Source organism: Dictyostelium discoideum, assembly GCF_000004695.1.
Source record: "Dictyostelium discoideum AX4 chromosome 3 chromosome, whole genome shotgun sequence".
In the NCBI taxonomy this organism is placed as follows: domain Eukaryota; phylum Evosea; class Eumycetozoa; order Dictyosteliales; family Dictyosteliaceae; genus Dictyostelium; species Dictyostelium discoideum.
Window position 1 is genome coordinate 6,149,931 of NC_007089.4, and position 20,231 is coordinate 6,170,161.

General features: G+C 21.1%; 8 protein-coding genes across 8 annotated transcripts in view; all 8 read right to left on the reverse strand.

Annotated features, from left to right (window-relative positions):
* DDB_G0282807 (hypothetical protein) overlaps positions 1 to 749 on the reverse strand; it is a gene marked incomplete at both ends in the record, with an annotated part of 4,200 nt that extends 3,451 nt beyond the window's left edge. The window contains 2 exons of the mRNA XM_635119.1: positions 102 to 285; positions 407 to 749. Coding sequence (XP_640211.1) covers positions 102 to 285; positions 407 to 749 — 527 coding nt within the window. The remainder of the gene's footprint in view (positions 1 to 101; positions 286 to 406) is intronic.
* A 52-nt stretch (positions 750 to 801) lies between these two features.
* On the reverse strand, positions 802 to 2,447 carry DDB_G0282699 (hypothetical protein; the record flags this gene model as incomplete). Its single annotated transcript, XM_635120.1, has 3 exons — positions 802 to 833; positions 1,180 to 1,216; positions 1,311 to 2,447. The coding sequence occupies 3 exons, from the start codon at positions 2,445 to 2,447 to the stop codon at positions 802 to 804; spliced, it is 1,206 nt and encodes a 401-aa protein (XP_640212.1).
* A 616-nt stretch (positions 2,448 to 3,063) lies between these two features.
* Positions 3,064 to 4,110, reverse strand: DDB_G0282701 (hypothetical protein; the record flags this gene model as incomplete). Its single annotated transcript, XM_635121.1, has 1 exon — positions 3,064 to 4,110. The coding sequence occupies one exon, from the start codon at positions 4,108 to 4,110 to the stop codon at positions 3,064 to 3,066; it is 1,047 nt and encodes a 348-aa protein (XP_640213.1).
* Positions 4,111 to 6,467: 2,357 nt separating this feature from the next.
* DDB_G0282703 (hypothetical protein) lies at positions 6,468 to 7,004 on the reverse strand (the record flags this gene model as incomplete). The annotated part of the gene is made up of 1 exon (XM_635122.1): positions 6,468 to 7,004. One exon carries the CDS (start codon positions 7,002 to 7,004, stop codon positions 6,468 to 6,470), a length of 537 nt encoding a protein of 178 aa, XP_640214.1.
* Positions 7,005 to 8,663: 1,659 nt separating this feature from the next.
* Positions 8,664 to 9,115, reverse strand: DDB_G0282705 (hypothetical protein; the record flags this gene model as incomplete). Its single annotated transcript, XM_635123.1, has 2 exons — positions 8,664 to 8,683; positions 9,001 to 9,115. 2 exons carry the CDS (start codon positions 9,113 to 9,115, stop codon positions 8,664 to 8,666), a joined length of 135 nt encoding a protein of 44 aa, XP_640215.1.
* A 1,574-nt stretch (positions 9,116 to 10,689) lies between these two features.
* Positions 10,690 to 14,263, reverse strand: DDB_G0282707 (hypothetical protein; the record flags this gene model as incomplete). Its single annotated transcript, XM_635124.1, has 3 exons — positions 10,690 to 13,253; positions 13,336 to 14,010; positions 14,149 to 14,263. The coding sequence occupies 3 exons, from the start codon at positions 14,261 to 14,263 to the stop codon at positions 10,690 to 10,692; spliced, it is 3,354 nt and encodes a 1,117-aa protein (XP_640216.1).
* A 1,725-nt stretch (positions 14,264 to 15,988) lies between these two features.
* DDB_G0282709 (hypothetical protein) lies at positions 15,989 to 16,501 on the reverse strand (the record flags this gene model as incomplete). Its single annotated transcript, XM_635125.1, has 1 exon — positions 15,989 to 16,501. The coding sequence occupies one exon, from the start codon at positions 16,499 to 16,501 to the stop codon at positions 15,989 to 15,991; it is 513 nt and encodes a 170-aa protein (XP_640217.1).
* Positions 16,502 to 16,744: 243 nt separating this feature from the next.
* DDB_G0282809 (hypothetical protein) lies at positions 16,745 to 19,617 on the reverse strand (the record flags this gene model as incomplete). Its single annotated transcript, XM_635126.1, has 4 exons — positions 16,745 to 17,997; positions 18,099 to 18,697; positions 18,854 to 19,169; positions 19,311 to 19,617. The coding sequence occupies 4 exons, from the start codon at positions 19,615 to 19,617 to the stop codon at positions 16,745 to 16,747; spliced, it is 2,475 nt and encodes an 824-aa protein (XP_640218.1).
* Between the last annotated feature and the right edge of the window lie 614 nt (positions 19,618 to 20,231).

The following is a 20,231-nucleotide window of genomic DNA, read 5'->3' on the forward strand; positions in this document are numbered from 1 at the left end:
TTGTTGTATTGTATGGTACTAAAATTGTTAAATTTTTATTATTTGAAAAATTTAATTCTGTTTCCCAAATTGAAAAGTTTGATGTTTTCAAAATATAATACTTTTCTGTATACTTTATACGAAACATACTTTGACCAAGTGATGTTATTTTAAATAAAGTAGAATCATAGAATTCACTGATACTAATAGAATCAGGAAAATCTTCTAATTTAAAGATTGATGAAAATTTTAATATTGAACTCCATGTCACATCTTGAATAATGATATATGAATTTACTTGAAAACCTATACAACAATTAATAAATAAAAAAATGAAAAATGTTACAAAAAATGAAAAGTGTTACAAAAAATAAAAAATGAATAATAAATAGTAAAAATAATAATTTAATTGATATTTAATATTTACCTTTACATTTAAAATCAATTGTTAAATTATCTTTTAATATATCATTATTTACAGAAAAGTTTATTTGATTAGTCCCAACATAAACGTAACTTGTACAAGTAAATAAAGTTGCAGTATTATTTTGACTGGAAATAGAACAACCAATTCCAGAATTCAAATTATTAATTGGTTCCGTTGAATTTGTAGCAAGAACAATAAAAACTGTATAGCAAATATTAGTTTTTGTTGTATAGAATTTATGGGTTTCACTTAAATCAAAAAGGGTGAACTCTTTTCCATTTACAAAAATAATTAAAAAAATTATTACAAAAAAAAAAATAGAAAATATTTTATTTTTAATCATTTTTATTTTTACTAAAAAATAAAAATAAAAAAAAAAAAAAATAAAGTTATAATTAATATATTATTAATATTTTTTTTTTTAATCCTTTTTTTAAATAAAAAAAAAAAAAAAAAAAAAAAATTATTTTTAACAGATATTTGTTCTTTGAAAATGAGAGGGTTAGCACAAAAAAAAAAAAAATATCTTAAAAAATCGTAAAAAAGTTTTTTATTTTTTTAATATTATTGTTATTTAAAATATCAAAACATAAATAAATTGGCCTTTTAAAAAAAATAATGACAATGAAGAGTTTAAACTGATTCTCTCATTTATCTTTTTTTTTTTTTTTATATTTTTATTCTAGCCTTCAAAAAATCTTCAAAAGCCAATCATTTGAACCTAAATCAAAAAAGGTGGACTCTATTAAATTTACAAAAAATAATTAAAAAACCTATTGCAAAAAAAAAAGATAATTTTTTAAATTTGATCTTACTTATAATAAAATATAAATAATAATAATAATAGTTGTTTTTTTATTTTTTATTTTTTTTAATAACAAATAATAATAAAAAATATAAAAACAGTAATAATTTTAACAATTTGACCTTTGAATAAAAATGATAATGAAGAAGAAGAAGAAGAAGAAGAAGAAGTTGATGATTCACTATTTATTTCAGATAATGGTGAGCAAATTGAATTTTTTGAATTGGAATTTGCTGCTTTCTCTAATGAAAGTGAAAAATCAGCATTGAAAATTAGACTTGATTGATAAAAAGGAACCGAAATACCAATATATGATTCCACATTATTTGCTTTGGAATTAAAATCAGTAGGATATAAACTATTTACTATTGTTGGATAGTTTTCACCATCAGCCAAACAATTTATTGGGAATCTACCTAAAAGAGTATTGTTTGAAACTTGAAGTCTAACATATCTAGAATCATCTGGTTCTATTGTATAACCAAATTCTTTACTTGAGCAAATAGGATTATTGGTTTCATTTAATTGGACTTGAACTTTAAATATAATTTGTAAAACATTTAAATGGCCTCCAAAAGCAAATGGAGAGAGATTAACTGAATATTTTATTTTTGAAAATTCTTGATCTTCAATTAATTCTTGTATTACATTAACTGTTGTTGTTACACCACCTTTTTCAATTGTTGTTTGATAATTTAAAATTTTATATATTGAACTACCTGATATTCTCTGAATATTAAGATTATAACTAGTCACTGTTTCACCATAAACATCAAGTTCTCTGATTTCAGTTAATAAAATAACATATGGCGTTGTTGTTGGTGTTGGTGTTGTTGTTGGTGTTGGTGTTGGTGTTGGTGTTGGTGTTGGTGTTGGTGTTGGTGTTGGTATAATTATAACTATTGAAGTACAATCAATGCCTGTATAAGGTGTATAACAAATACAACCAATATTTTCTTTACAATAACCTTGTTCTGGTCCACCACATATTGGATTACCTCGACAATTTTGAAGTGAATTGGTTGGAGTTGTTGTTGGTGTTGGTCCTTGACCTCTAATTAAAATAAAACAAAAGAAAAAAATAAAAAGGGTGGATAATCTGTAAAACATTTTTTTTTTTTTAACATAAAAAATAAAAATAAAAAAAAAAAAAAATTGAAAAACAAAAGTATTGAATAAAAAAAAGAAGTTTTCTTTTTGTTTTTTTTTTTGAATTTTTTTTTTTAGAATTTGCATTTTTTTCTAAGGGGAGCTTCATAGAAAATAAAAAATTAAAAGTAAAAAAAAAAAGAGGCGACAACCCACCAGCACTGCATAAAATTACTTTTCTCCACTTAAATGCTGAAATTATTACACCAAACACCTTAATTTTTTCACAAAGAAGATATTTTAGAATTTGAAAGAATATTTAGATATTATTAAAAAAAAAAAAAAAAAAAAAAAAAAAAAAAAAAAAAAAAAAAATTAAGGTGTAAATAATGGTAGTTAATTAAATTAATTTTTTTTATTTTATATTTTTTTCATTTAATTATACACTTATATTTTTTTTTTTCAGTTTTAAAAATTTTTAGTTCTAATTATTTGAATCTTTTAATCCAAAAAATAAAAGAAGTCTTGTTATTTTTTAAAAAAAAAAAAAAAAAAAAATCCCAATCAACTGCACTTAAATCAAATAATGGTTAATTCTATACCATTTACAAAAACAATTAAAAAACTTATTTCAAAAAAAAAAAAGATAATATTTTAAATTAATAATTACTAATAATAAAATTAAAAATAAAAATAAAAATAATAATAGTTTTTTTTTTATTTTTTTTTATTTTTTTTTGCCTTTTTATTTAATTGTTCACAATTAACAAATAATTATTAAAAATATAAAAACAGTAATAATTTTAACAAATTGACCTTTGAATAAAAATGATGATAATGAAGAAGAAGAAGAAGAAGAAGTTAATGACGATTCACTATTTTCAGATAATGATGAGGATGGAGATGAACTAGATTGTGATTCTTCAGATGGTGAGCAAACTGAATTTGGTGAATTAGAATTTGCTGCTTTCCCTAGTGAAAATGAAAAATCAGAATCAAAAATTATCCATGATTGATAATTAGGAATTGAAATACCAATATGTGATTCCACATTATTGGCTTTGGATTTCAAATCGCCAGAATCTAAACTAATTGATGATGTTGATATGATTTTAGCATCAGCGAAACAACTATTTGGGAATCTACTTAAAAGAGTACTATTTGCAACTTGAAGTCTAACATAGCTAGAATCATCTGGTTGTGTTGTAAAAGCATATTCTTTACTCGAGCAAATAGTCGTATTACTAGTTTCATTTAATTGAACTTGTACTTTAAATATAATTTGTAAAACATTTAAAGCACTTTGAAAAGCATATTGTGAGAGATTAACTGAATATTTTATTTTTGTTAATTCTTGATCTTCAAGTAATTCTTTTGTTACATTAACTCTTGTTGTTACACCACCTTGTAGAATTGTTGTTTGATAATATGATATATTGTTTAAATTTCCTATTATTCCCCAATTAGTAAGAATATGACTAGTCACTGTTTTACCATCAAAATCAAGTTCTCTGATTTCAGTTATTAAAATAACATATTCACTATTACTATCATCATCGATTTCAGTGTTTGGTGCCTCTTGTGATGATATTGGTGTTGGTATAATTATAACTTTTGAAGTACAATCTAAACCTACATAAGGTGAATAACAAACACAACTATTTTCGAAACAATAACCTTGTTCTGGTCCACCACATATTGGATTACCTTGACAATTTTGAAGTGAATCAGTTGGCGTTGTTGTTGGTGTTGCTTTAATTAAAACAAAATAAAAGAAAAAAATAAAAAGGAAGGATAATCTGGAAACCATTTTCTTTTTTTTTTTTCTCTAAAAAACATAAAAAAAAAAAAAAATAGAAATTGTATAAAAAAAAAAGTTAAAAAAACAACATTGAAGATAAAAAAAAAAAATTACGAGTTTCCTTTTTGTTGATTTTTTTTTTTTTTTTTTTTCTTTTTTCTTTTTTACAGAAATTGCTTTTTTTTAAAAAAAGGATTTTTACTGAGATATTTTTTTTTTTTTTATCTTCATCAATGCTGGTTTTTAAAAAAAAAAAAAAATAAAAAAAAAAAATAAAAAAAAAAAAAAAAAAATTAAAAATCAATTAATAGAAATTTTAAATTTCATTAAAAAAAAACTTTTCAAATTTCAATTGATTTTTGATAATATCCCCCTCCCAATCAAAGTTTAATTCAACTGTTGAAAAAAAAAAAAAACCCAGATTTTTTATTTTATGAGAATAAATATCTATAGGAGAAGCAACTAACAATTTCATTTATTAAAATCAATAAAAAAAATAAAATATACAAAAACTAAAATTTATTTATTTATTCTCTTCATTATTTATTTATTTATTTTTTTTTTTTTTTATTCAGAATTCTTTCTTGGTTCTTTTTTTCTTTAATCAACGAGGCTTGTTTGATTGTTTGAAGGTTTTATAAACAAAAATTCTTAGACCAATAGATTTTGTGAATAATTTTTCCAACAACTATAACCATAGTTATATTATTTTAATTTTATTCTAATTAATTATTATTTTCTTTTTAATTAAATTATTTTTAAATTTATATTATTATTTTATATGGTGATTTTGTGTGTGTGACATTTTTAATATCTGGTATCTAATATCTATTGTGAAAACCTTGTGAAATTAAAATTAAAATATTTTTTTTTTTTTTTTTTTTTTAATTACAACGGGAGAAAACCCCTTTAAACAAAACAATAAAACAAATTATTATTATTTTCTGAATTATGTGTGTTATAATAAAATGTTGAAACAAAACTATATTCTAAATTATTATTATTTATTTTTGAATTGTTATTATTTAGTTGTGTTTAGTGAGTTTATTATATAAAATGAAACAATTTATTAAAATAAATTAAGTTAGTAATAATTAATATTGAATTATTAATTCAATATTAATAGTTATTTTTAAATGTTCTGTTTAGAGCATTTCATGAAATTAAATAAATGTTAGTATTAACAAGATATTTTTGAGATCTTGTTACAATCCCAAATTGCAAAGCTGAAAACTGAGTTTAAAATACTATCTTGATTAAATAGATTATAAAAATCACTATCTTGAAATGTTTTTGGATCGATTAATGTAAAACCAATTGGTAAATTCAGGTATTTATCTATATTATTAAAATTAAAATATATTATATTATCAACTATTAGATCTGTAATATCTACATCATTAAACATAAAAGAAATATCTTTTTAATCTTTTAAATTATCAACACCTATAGATTATTTAATTTTTTTTAATTATTTAATTAGTTGGTAAATTATATTAAAATTTTCAATTTTTTTGATTTAACTTACTTTTTAATTGTATTGATGATAAAATTACTTGAATATTATGTGAATAAATGGAGCCTTCTCGATTTGGACTATAAAGTGAAAATGCATCTAAATGATTAAAAAAACCATCTGGTTATTTGTTGAACCATATTTAACGGCATCGTATAATATTTCAAAAACACCATTTTTAATATTACCAGGAACCAATGACTCTACATGAAATTCCAAAACATTATTATCAATAATTTATACCATATGTATCTAATATTATAAATCTAATAAAATAATAGAAATTACTTAAATATATGGTTTCATATGATTTTAAGATTGGTATAGTAGCGTCATTGACTATATGTCCCATGCCAAAATTACCATATTAATTTCAGCAGCCATATTAATTTTGGCATGGGACTTAGGTCTGCCAAAATTACCTTATTAATTTCAGCAGCCATATTAATTTCAGCATGTACATAGCTGCCAAAATTAATATGGTAATTTTGGCATAGAAAAAAAAAAAGTCAAAGTCATTTAATTAATAATCATCTCAAATATAAACAAAATTTTAGTACTAAAATTAATATTATTATTATTTTTATTTTAATAATTATAATAATAAAAAAAAAAAAAAAAAATTTTCATATTATTTTATTTATATCTTTTATTTATTTTTATCTTTTTATTTTTATTATTAATTTTATAATTTATTTTCATTTCTTTTTTTTTTAGTTGAAAAAAATTTTTTTATTATTCATTTATTTCTAAGGCTAACAAAAAAAAAAAATTAAAAATAAAAAAAAAAAATAAAATAAAAAAAAAAAAAAAAAAATTAAAATAATTTTTTTTTTTTAATTTTTTTTTTTTAATTATCTACTCTTCTACTTACTCTTTTGTTACTAACAGATGAAGTTTCGTTTGAAAATCTTTTGGTGAAAAAATCAGCATCAGATTGTAATTGATTAGCTCTTTTTTTACCCGTTTTGTTTTTGTTTGATTGAGTTGTGATTCCACCATTATTGGAAGTTGTTGCAGCTTCATGTGTTGATCTAACTTCGGTGGTAGAGTGCTCGATTGCTTTTCCAACTAGGTCATCTGTTGATTTTCTTTTGGTTATTTCGATATCCCTTTGCAATTTATTTTTACTTGAGAGTTTGGTGGCCTCTATTCTAGAAGTAGGCTCAGTATTGTAATAAGCCTTTATAATAGCAGAATGACTATCTGCTTTATAATGATTACTGATGTGCTGTTGACACTGGTTTTGATTAATCATATGAGAGACACCATCTTCATCTTTGTTAAGCCTAACCTTCTCTATAATCTTCACTAAGTCTTTTGGGTACCAATTTTTTCTTTTTATCTTTATCAATATAAAACACTTCTTTAATAGTTGCCGTACCATATTCTACATTCTCAACAACATACTGTTTATCCAAAATGTTTTTCCAATAGCTTGTATTTTGTCCACTCAATTTGGTATTATGAAATTTATAATCTATTTTAAATTTTACATCTTCGTCATATTTTTCCAAGAGTTTTTTTAATTTATTTTTATTATTTTTTCAATTTCTGTTGCAGAAAGTTGATTATTTAATTTATTGTCTTTACTGAAGACCATTTTTTGGAACGAAAACTTTAAAAAAATAAAAAAATAAAAAAAAAAATACTTTTTTTTTTTAATTTTTTTTTTTATATTTTTTTTTTTATATTTTTTTTTTTTAAATTTTTTTTTTTAATTTTTTTTTTTTATTTTATTTTTTTAAAGTTTCGAACAATTATATATAAAAAAAAAGTAAAAGATATCCCTTCGGTTAATTAAATAATAGTAATATTAATAATAATAATAATAATAATAATAATAATAATAATAACAATAATATAATAATAATAATAATAATAATAATAATAATAATAATAATAATAATAATAATAATAATAATAATAATAATAATAATAATAATAATAATAAATAACTTAAATATACAAAAAAAAAATAAAAAAATAAAAAAATAAAAAAAATAAAAAAAAAAAAATAGAATGAAATGAAATAAAATAAAATAAAAAAAAGAAATACAGAATTTCTTTAAAGAAACTTATTTCGAAATTGTTTAAACAATCATACAGTTTAAAATTAAATAAATTGTTTTAAACCACCACTTTTTTTGAACACATGAAAATAAATAAGAAATAAAAATAAAAAGATAAAAAAAGATTTTTTTTTTTTTTTTTATTTTATAATTATTCTTGTCGTCAGTATTGTTACTATAATTAATCCCATGAGTTTTTTTTTATTATTATTTTTAATTCTTTTATATTTGAGATGATTATTATTAATTAAATGACTTTGAGTTTTTTTTTTTATTTTTCTATGCCCAAAATTACCATATTAATTTCAGCAGCCATATTAATTTCAGCCTAAAATAGTTGGTCTGTGCATGCCAAAATTAATATGGCTGCTGAAATTAATATGGTAATTCTAGCAGACATAAGTCCCATGCCAAAATTACCATATTAATTTCAGCAGCCATATTAATTTTGGCATGGGACAACTATACTCGAAGGTGTCACTTGTGACTTTAGATAGAAACATTTGAAAATATAGTAAAAATGGATAAAAAAAAAAGAAAATAAAATAATTAAAAAAAAACCAAATAATAAAAAGTTTCATTCAATATATATATATTTTTTTAGTATTTATTTTATTTTAATAAAATATGTTAAAAATTATAATGTTTCAATTTTTAATATATTTATTATTTTTTTTTTATTATTTTTTATTTTATTTTTTAATATATTTTGTTGTAGGGAATTTTTTTTGATATTTCGCTTTCTAAACGGCAGTGAATTTTTACACTAAAATACACTATTTATACATAGTGTAAAAATTCACTAAAAATTTTTTTTTTTTTTTATAAATTAAAAACAATTTATTTAATCAAAATAATAAAAAAACTAATTTTGAACAATTATTTGTTGTTTAAGAATTAAATAACAATTTAAATTGTTAGATTTGAGCCAATTTTTTTTATTTTTTTTATTTTTTTATTTTTTTTTTAATAATTTATAAAATGGCATTGCAAACTTTTATTAAAATTTAATTGTGAGAAATTTTACTATTGTAATTTCACGGGAAAAAAAAACCTAGTAAAATGTTAAAATATAATTAATTAAATTAAATTTTAATAAAAGTTTGTAATGCTAAATTTGAGAGTCATCTTACTCTCAAATTATTTAAATAATTTAATTTGAGAGTCATCTTACTCTCAAATTATTTAAATAAATTTTTTATTTTTTTATTTTTTTTTTAATAATTTTTAAATAAATTGTTATTTAATTTTTATTAATTTATTTAAATAATTTGAGAGTCATCTTACTCTCAAATTATTTAAAATACATACTTGTATAGTTTATAAAAATTGGAATACCTTGATAAGTTGTATCATTTATTTGTTCATAAAGAGAATAATTTTGTAAACCAGCGTTTAAAACCGAAAGGTAACTAATGTATGTCATATTACCCTATTGATCAAGATATAGGACTTGGTAAAGTTGAAATTATTTGGTCACTTAAAAAAATCAATGGATTAATTGGTCTTTGTAATGATGATATTGATTTAAGTTTTATAACACTTCCCAAAAATAAATTAGTTTCGCAATGGCCATCATTTGGGAATTGGATTAATTCTACAATTTCTCCATTCTTATTACTATTTTTATATTATTTTAAATTAATACAAACTATATTAATAAAATGAATTTTTTAAAAAAAAAAATAAAAAAAAGCTTTTTTTTTTCTGGAATTGTTTAAAAAATCAATTTTATAAAAAATTATAAAAGTAATAAAATCTTATTTGTTATATTATATGGTACTGAAATATTGACCAGAATTATTAAAAGATATTTCCCAATTAGAGTTTGATAATCTTGGAATATAAAAATTTTCATAATATCGAATTCTATAATAATTTTTACCAAGTGATACTAAATCAAATGAATAATAACTATCAATAGTATTAATTCTAGTTGAATCTAAAAAACCATTTAGTTTAACAATTGATGAAAATTTATTAACTATACTCCATGTTACTTGTATTATTTCAATATTAAAATAGTAATAATAATAATGGTAATAAACAATTGTATTAGTTGTTTTGAAAAAAAAAAAAAAAAAAAAAAAAAAAAAAAAAAAAAAAAATTAAGAGATTTATAATTACTTTTACATTCATAATTAAATAAAAATGAACCTTTTGAATATCATTGTTTACAAAAAAGGTTGTTGAATAGTTTGAAAAATTAAGAACATAAAAAAGTTGATGAAGTTATATTTACTTCTATAAAAAAACAAGACATATTGTCACCATCTAATGTTTGTATAGAATCTGTAGTTTCATTTATTTTTTGAACTAAAAATAAAAGATTGTATGCCGGACAATATGCATTTGGTGTTAATTCTGGATAAAATATATTTATTCTATCTAAATAAGTTATTGAATAATTTAGTCCTTTTATTAATAAAATAAATGATTATATTAAAAGGTTGATAATTCCAAGTTTAACCATTTTAAAAGTAGAATTGTTTAATGTTTTTTTTGTTTTAAATTCGACCCGAGAGGAATTTTAAAATTTGTGAAAAAAATTTTTGGGGAAAAAAAAAAAAAAAATTTAATCGTAAATCCAAATGCTCAAATTTTTAAATTCCATCAAGCCAAACTTCGAACAAAAAAAAAATAGGATTTTTTTTTCTAAAAATAAAGATATTTTTTGGGCGTGAAATAGATAATTAAGTCTAATAGTCATTTTTTTTTTTTATTAATAATAAAAATTTTTTAATTGAATTTTTCAAAAAAAAAAAAAAAAAAAAAAAAAAAAAAAAAAAAAAAAAAAAACAGGAATATTCAATAAAACAATCAATTTAAAGAATAAAAAAAAAAAAATAAAAAAAAAAAAAAACAAAAAAAAGAGAATAATTTTTGTCTGTTTGTAAAGGATTTATTTATTTATTTATTTTTTATCAATAAAATAAATAAAAAAAAAAAAAAAGAATAATTTTTGGTTTGCAAAGGATTTATTCGTTTTTTTCTTTTTTATCAATAAGTCTTCTTTGATTTTTTGAAGATTTTATAAATAATGATTCTAATATGAATTGATTTTGAGAAGAGAATTATTCCAACAATTATAACTAAAACTATGAAAAATACAATAGAACCAACAATAATACCAGCTAGTTGACTTTTGGTTAAAGATGATCCGGATGATGAGCAAATTGAATTTGGGGAATTAGAATTTACAGCTTGATTATCTAATAAAAGTGAAAAATCAGGATCTATAATTACAGAGGTTTCATATTGACCAACCACAATACCAATATATGATTGTACATTATTTTCATTTGATATTGAATTTAATTTTGAATCTAATAATTCATTTGCGATTGTTACTGTTTCACCATCAACAATACCACGTTTTAAGAATCTACCATAAATACTATTACTTGAAACTTGAAGTTTAATATAATTTGAATTATCTAATGTTGTATCACCAAATTCTTTACCTGAACAAATATCTTTTTCATTTGATTGAATTTGAGCTTCAATTATAACTTGTAAATTATTTAATTTATTTGAGAATTTATATGATGATAATTCTACTGTATATTTAATTGTTGATGGATTCATTATTAATTCTTGATTTGCAAATGTAATATTACTTTTTTTTTCAAACCATTCTAATGTTACATTAATTGTTGTTGTTATGTTATTATTTATAATTGTTGATTGATAATTTGATATTGTTGATGAAATACTATTATAATACCATTTATCAATATAATGAATTTTAACTTGTTCACCATTGATTGAGTTAACTTCTCTAATTGCTATAATTGATATGTTACTTGTAACTTGGTAATTATTATTAACATTACTAGAATTATTATTTTTATTATCAATAATTGTAGTTGGTTTATCTTCATTTGGTTTTGGTTGTGGTATAATTATAACTTTAGAGCTACAATCTAAGCCAACATAAGGAGAAAAACAAATACAACCAACATTTTCTTTACAATAACCTTTTTCTGAACCGCCACATACTGGATTACCTAAACAAATTTGAGGTTTATTAGTTGGTGTTGGTGTTGGAGAAATGGTACTTGTTGGTGTTGGAGTTGGTGCTGAATAATTGAAATAATAAACTTTTGGGAAAATAGTAAAAGTGTTTGATAGAATAGTTGGTTGCTGAATATTGGTTAAATGTACATTGATTGAATCGTTTGTTGGTTTAATATTTTTAATTAAAATTACAGAATCACTCGGTACTGTCATTGCTGAAGAATAAGATTCACCATTACTTGATAATATCACAACTTTATTGGTTGATTTAAAACCTCTACCATATAACCAAAGATCACCACCATCATTATCTATAGCAGATGAGTCAGTAATGATTGGTTGAGTTACTGAAAACTCTTTTGTTTCTACAAACCAAGTAAAACCTGAATCTTTTAAATCACTTGCGCTATAACCTCTATATGATCCACCTCTATTAATAAATCCATAAACTGAAATTAAAAATCCATATGGATGTGAAAATCCAATTGGTACTTCCATTGTGCATGTGTATTCAATATCTGTTCTATTCTTTGTAACAATGGTTGAAATACATTCATGAATTCTTGAATTCATATCTGTTATATATACTATTGGATATTGATCATCTTTTAAACCGTCTAAATCCTGTGCATCAAAATCAAATACTATTAATCTATCTAATGACCCAACATCAATAGATGATCTTGATACCCAAAATCTTTTTAACTCTGGTAGTGGTGAATCAATTTGATTACACATATTTAATGTTGAAACTTGTAATATTGACATATCATTAAGATAATTAATAAATGGATTCGCACTTGAGTCAAGGCTAATTTGCCCATCCAATTCAATATTTGTAAGACGTTTATAATATTTATTTACATTACCAAATGTATCAATGAAAACTGCATAATAAATTTCATAATTTTGAGGTACACAATCATTTAAAATATATGGTATACTTATTATATAATTTCCTTTCCATTTATCACCACTACCAACTACCATATCACTTAATTCCAATGTATAATTATATAATGAACTATCAATCGAACCTCTAATAGTAACATATCCATCTTTGAAACCATTAATTTCATCTTCAATTGTAAATAACCATCCTAATGTTGTGTCTGGATATTTAACTATACTTGTAACTATTGGACCATAACTATCGAATTTTGTATTATCAATTCTTAATTGGTATTCATCAGATAATTGAGTATTAAGTATATAATTCTCTTTATTAAATATTAACATCCAATCTAAAACACCTGGTGATGTATTTGCTGGTATTTTAAATTTAATATAAAATCTTGAATTTATTTCATCCCAAATTGCAAAACTGTAAACTGAGTTTAAAATACTAACTTGATTATATTCATTAATAAAATCACTATCTTGTAGTGTTCTTGGGTCAGTTAATGTAAAACCAATTGGTAAATTCTTATAATTATCTATATTATTAAAACTAAAATATATTATATTATCAACTATTTGATCTGTAATATCAACATCATTAAACATAAAAGAAATATCTTTTATATCTTTTAAATGGTCAACACCTATAGATTATTTAATTTTTTTTAATTATTTAATTAGTTGGTAAATTATATTAAAATTTTCAATTTTTTCAATTTAACTTACTTTTTAATTGTATTGAAGGGAAAATTACTTGAATAGTATGTGATAAAATGGAGTAGTCTCGATTTGGACTATAAACTGAAGATGAGTCTAAGTGATTATAAAAACTTATTGAATTTTTTGTTGAACCATATTTAACGGCATCGTATAATATTTCAAAAACACCATTTTTAATATCACCAGAAATCAATGAGTCTACATGAAATTCCAAAACATTATTATCAATAATAGTTTGAAAATAATTTAAACCATATGTATCTGATATCATAAATCTAATTAAATAATTAAAATTATTTAAATATATGGTTTCATATGATTTTAAGATTGGTTTAGTTGTGTCATTGACAAAACTTGAAGGTGTCACTCGCAACTCTGGGCCATTTCCAGAAAGAAAGGTCATATGCAAGTAAAAATAATTTTTATTTGAAAAACCACGAGTTGGTAAAGACATTTTTATTTTGTAGTTTAAATTGTTTCCACTTGAAAATCCAAATGGAAATACTTGATATTTATTATCACCAAATATACCATCCCCATAGGAATACTTTAAGTATTGAGAATCATACTTGAATCCAATGTCACTATAAGACAATTCAAATGAATATAATGACATTGAACTAGTACTATTATCAACAGTTGTATTTATTATTGAAGATATTAAACCTTGATCAATTTGGCCTTTTCCAAAAAATTAAAAAAATTAAAAAAACAAGAAAATAAAAAAAAACATGAATTAGAATTGTGTTTTAATTTTAATTAATAATAACAATAATAAAAATAATAATAATTTGCACTCTAATTATTTAAAATACATACTTGTATAGTTTATAAAAATTGGAATACCTTGATAAGCTGTGTTATTTATTTGTTCATAAAGAGAATAATTTTGTAAACCATCGTTTACAACCGAAAGGTAACTAATGTATGTCATATTACCTATTGATCCAGAAATAGGTCTTGGTAAAGTTGAATACACCGAGTTAATTAAAACCAATGGATTAATTGGTCTTTGTAATGATGATACTGAATTAAATTTTATAACACTTCCAAACAATAACATAATTTCACAATTGCGGCCATTTGGAAATTGGATTAATTCTACAATTTCTTCATTCTTATTACTATTTTTATATTCTTTTAAATTAATACAAACTATATTAATAAAATGAATTTTTAAAAAAAAAAAAAAAAAAAAATTAATTTTAAAAAATAATAATAATAAAATCTTACTTGTTATATTATATGGTACTGAAATTGTTATTATTGTACCAGAATTACTAAAAGATATTTCCCAATTAGAGTTTGATAATCTTGGAATATAAAATTTTTCATAATATCGAATTCTATAATAATTTTTACCAAGTGATGTTAAATCAAATGAATAATAACTATCAATAGTAGTAATTATAGTTGAATCTAATAAACCATTTAGTTTAACAATTGATGAAAATTTATTAACTATACTCCATGTTACTTCTTGTATTATTTCAATATTAATTTCATATCCTTATTATATTAATATTAAAATAGTAATAGTAATAATAATAAATTGTATTAGTTATATATTTTGGAAAAAAAAAAAAAAAAAAAAAAAAAAAAAAAAAAAAAAAAAAAAAAAAAAAAAAAAAAAGCAGATTTGAGATTTATAATTCCTTTTACATTCATAATAAAATAAAAGGGAACTTTTTGAAATATCATTGTTAACATTAAAGGTTGTTGAATATTTGAAAAAATTAAGAGTTGCATATTCTGAGCAAAAAAAAGTTGATGAAGTTATATTCCTTCTATAAATAAACAAAACTGATTGTCACTACCTAATGTTTGTATAGAATCTGCAGTTTCATTTATTTTTGAACAAAGAATAAACGTTGGTATGAAGAACAATATGGATGTAATGTTTGTTCTGGATAGAATATATATATTTTATCTAGATAAGTAATTGAATAATCTTGTCCTTTTATTAATAAAATAAATGTTAATAAAAAAAGCCTGATTATTCCAAGTTTAGCCATTCTAAAAGAAGAATTGTTTGATGGTTTTTTTTTATTATTTTCAGTTTGAACAAAAAAAATATGGTGAAAAATAAAAAATATTATAAAAAAAAAAAAAGTTTTTTGTAAAAACCAAATAAAAAAATAATTTTTTTTTTTTATTTTTTTTTGTAAAAATAAGATATTTATAAAAGGGGCATTTGATCAAAAAAAAAAAAAAAAATCATACACAAAATTTTTTGAGATATTTATTTTTATAAAAAATATCTCAAAAAAAAAAAAAGTTAACAGTAATATTTTTTATTTGTTTATTTTTAATGTTTTTGGTAATAAAAATTAATAAAAACATTTAAAATTATATTATATTTATTAAATAAAAAAAAAAAAAAAAAAAATAACTATTTCTTAATGTTTTGAACAAAAATTTTTTTTTTTTTTTTATTTAATATATATAATATAATTTTAATTTTAATGTTTTTATTAATTTTTATTACCAAAGAAGTCTCCTAAGGAAATTGCTGAATTTAAAAAAAAAAAAAAAAAAAAAAAAAAAAGGAACAGAAATATTTAATAAAGAATTTAATTTAAAGAATAAAAAAATGTTTAGAAAAAAAAAAAGAATTTTTGTTGGTCTGTAAAGGATTTATTTTTTTATTTCTTTTTTATCAATAAGACTTTTTTGATTTTTTGAAGATTTTATAAATAATGATTCTAATACGCACTGATTTTGAGAAGAGAATTATTCCAACAATTATAACTAAAACAATGAAAAATACAATAGAACCGACAATAATACCAGCTAGTTGACTTTTGGTTAAAGATGATTCGGATGATGAGCAAATTGAATTTGGAGAATTAGAATTTACAGCTTGATTATCTAATAAAAGTGAAAAATCAGGATCTATAGTTACAGAGGTTTCATATTGACCAACCACAATACCAATATATGATTGTACATTATTTTCATTTGATATTGAATTTAATTTTGAATCTAATAATTCATTGGTGACTGCCACTGTTTTACCATCAACAATACCACGTTTTAAGAATCTACCATAAATACTATTACTTGAAACTTGAAGTTTAATATAATTTGAATTATCTAATGTTGTATCACCAAATTCTTTACCTGAACAAATATCATTTGTCAATATAATGAATTTTAACTTGTTCACCATTGATTGAATTTACTTCTCTAATTGCTATAATTGATATATTACTTTTAATTTGATAATTATTAACATTACTAGAATTACTATTGCTATTATCAATAGCTGTAGTTGGTTTATCTTCATTTGGTTTTGGTTGTGGTATAGTAATAACTTTAGAGCTACAATCTAAGCCAACATAAGGAGAATAACAAATACAACCAACATTTTCTTTACAATAACCTTGTTTTGAACCACTACATACTGGATTACCTAAACAAATTTGAGGTTTATTAGTTGGTGTTGGTGTTTAAGTTGGAGTTGAAGTTTGAGTTTGAGTGGGTGTTGGTGTTGGAGTTGGAGTTGGTACCGAGTAATTAAAATAATAAACTTTTGGGAAAATAGTAAAAGTATTTGATAGAATAGTTGGTTGCAGTGTGAAAATCCAATTGGTACTTCCATTGTGCATGTGTATTCAATATCTGTTCTATTCTTTGTAACAATGGTTGATATACATTCATGAATTCTTGAATTCATATCTGTTATATAAACTATTGGATATTGGTCATCTTTTAAACCGTCTAAATCATGTGCATCAAAATCAAACGTTATTAATCTATCTAATGACCCAACATCAATAGATGATCTTGATACCCAAAATCTTTTTAACTCTGGTAGTGGTGAATCAATTTGATTACACATATTTAATGTTGAAACTTGTAATATTGACATATCATTAAGATAATTAATAAATGGATTCGCACTTGAGTCCTTGTAATTTGGTGGATTTAAATCAAAATTTGTTTGACGTTTATAATATTTATTTCTATTACCAAATGAATCAATGAGAACTGCATAATAAATTTCGTAATTTTGAAATACAAAATCGTTTAAAATATATGGTATACTTATTATATAATCTCCTTTCCATTTATCACCGCTACCAACTACCATATCACTTAATTCCAATGTATAATTATATAATGAACTATCTACTGAACCTCTAATAGTAACATATCCATCTTTGAAACCATTAATTTCATCTTCAATTGTAAATAACCATCCTAGTGTTGTTGTCAAGCTATGATCTTGATATTTAACTATAATTGTAACTATTGGACCATAACTATCGAATTTTGTATTATCAATTCTTAATTGGTATTCATCAGGTAATTGAGTATTAAGAAAATGATTCTCTTTATTAAATACCAACATCCAATCTAAAACACCTGGTGATGTATTTGCTGGTATTTTAAATTTAATATAAAATCTTGAATTGATTTCATCCCAAATTGCAAAGCTGTAAACTGAATTTAAAGTATTAAATACTTCAAAGTTAATTCCATTATAGAAGTCACTATCTTGTAATGTTCTTGGATCGATTAATGTAAAACGAATTGGTAAATTCTTATAATTATCTATATTATTAAAACTAAAATACATTATATTATCAACTATTTGATCTGTAATATCAACATCATTAAACATAAAAGAAATATCTTTTACATCTTTTAAATAATTAACATCTACATATTATTATTTATTAAGAATAAAGTAATAATAAATTATAGTTAATAGTTTTATTCATAAATATCGTCATTTTTTTTTTTTTTTTTTTTTTACTTACTTTGTTCTATAGTTGGTAAATTAATTCTTAAATTTGGAGTTTCAATAGAGAAAGGTTGATTTTGGTTAAATAACGATGACTTATCTAAATGATTATAAAAATAATATGAATTACTTGTTGAACCATATTTAATGACATCATAAAATATTTCGAAAACACCATTTTTAATATCACCAAAAACCAATGACTCTACATAAAATTTAATTATTTTATTATCAATATTGACTTGAATAAAATTCAAACCATATGTATCTGATATTGTAAATCTAATTAAATAATTAAAATTATTTAAATAAATAGTATCAAATTCATTTAAAGTTGGTATGAAATTATTATTATTATTATTATTGATTAAATTTGAATGTGAAACTTGTAATGCCAAACCATTACTACCACCATAATCTGTCATTTGCAAAATAAAATATTGTTGACTTGAAAAACCACGATTTGGAACAGACATTTTCATAGTGTAGTTTAAATTATTTCCACTTGAAAATCCAAATGGAAATACTTTGTATTCATTCTCAGATTCTCTATTACCTCCTCCTCCTCCACTAAAATAGGTATACCATTGAGAATCATATGTGAAATTAAAATCACTATACATTAATTCTAATGTATAAAATGGCATTGAACTATTACTATAATCAACACTTGTATACTTTATTAACTGTTTTAAAGAATAAGAATTTAAAACTTTTTATAACATTGGTTAGACCGATAATGATAAAAATAATGATAATATTAAAAAATACATACTTGTATAGTTTGTTGGAATTTGAATAGTTTGTAATGTTGAATCATCTTTTTGTTTATAAAGGGTATAATATTGTAAATAACTATATAAAACTGAAAGGTAATCAATGTAAGTGATATTACCAATTGATCCAGATATTGGTCTTGGTAAAGATGATATTAAGATGTTGTTATTTAAAACTAATGGATTAACTGGTCTTTGTAATGATGATGTTGATTTAAATTTTATAACACTTCCAAAAATATTTAAAACTTTACAAGTTCCATCTTTTGGAAATTGAACTAATTCATTAATCTCTTCACTATTTTTAAATTCTATAGATTAAAAAAAAAAAAAAAAAAAAAAAAAAAAAAAAAAAAAAAAAAAAAAAAAAAAAAAAAAATTATTTTAAAAAATGAATACTAAATATTAATTAAAATTAATAATAATAATAATAATAATAAATTCTTACTTACTTGTTATATTATATGGTGTTGAAATTGTAATATTTGTACCAGAATTGTTAAAAGATATATCCCATTTAGTTTTTAATAATCTTGAAATAAAATAACCTTCATAATATAGAATTCTATAATAATTTTTACCAAGTGATATTAATTCAAATAATTCTCCATCATCACCATTATCAAGTAAATTAATAATAGTTGAATCTAATAAACCATTTAAATTTACAATTGATGAATATTTATGTACTATACTCCATGTTACTTCTTGAATTATTTCAATGTTAATGCTAAATTCTAAAAAAAAGATTAGTGACATATATATATATAAATTATAAAATAATGAATGGTATTATAATTATAATTACTTTTACATTCATAATTAAAAGTGAACCTTTTGAAATATCATTGTTTACAAAAAAAGAAATACTTGAGTTTGTTGAAAAATTGATATTTTGATTTTCAAAGCATAAGAAAATTGATGATGTTGAATTTCCAACTATTAATGAACAAACTTGATTATCAATACCACTTAATTTAGTAATTGGATTTGCAGTAACACTTGTTTTTTTAACTAAAATATAATATTGAGGTATTTCACATTATTTATTTGATGTTTTGGTTGGATAGAATGTATTTGTGTTATCCAAAAAACTTAAGATGTAATCTTGACCTTTTACTAATAAAATAAATAATAATAATAAAAAAAGAATTAAAATTCTGAGTTTAGCTATCTAAAGATTAGCTATTATTATTATTATTATTGTTTTTTTTTTTTTTTTCATTTTTTTTTTCATTTTTTGACCACGAACCAAAGGATATTTTTTTTTTTTTTTTTTTGGTGGTTTCGTGATTACTTTTTTTTTTTTTTTTATTTTTTTTTTTTTAATTTTATTATTATTATTGATAAAAAAATAAAAGCTTTTTATTTAT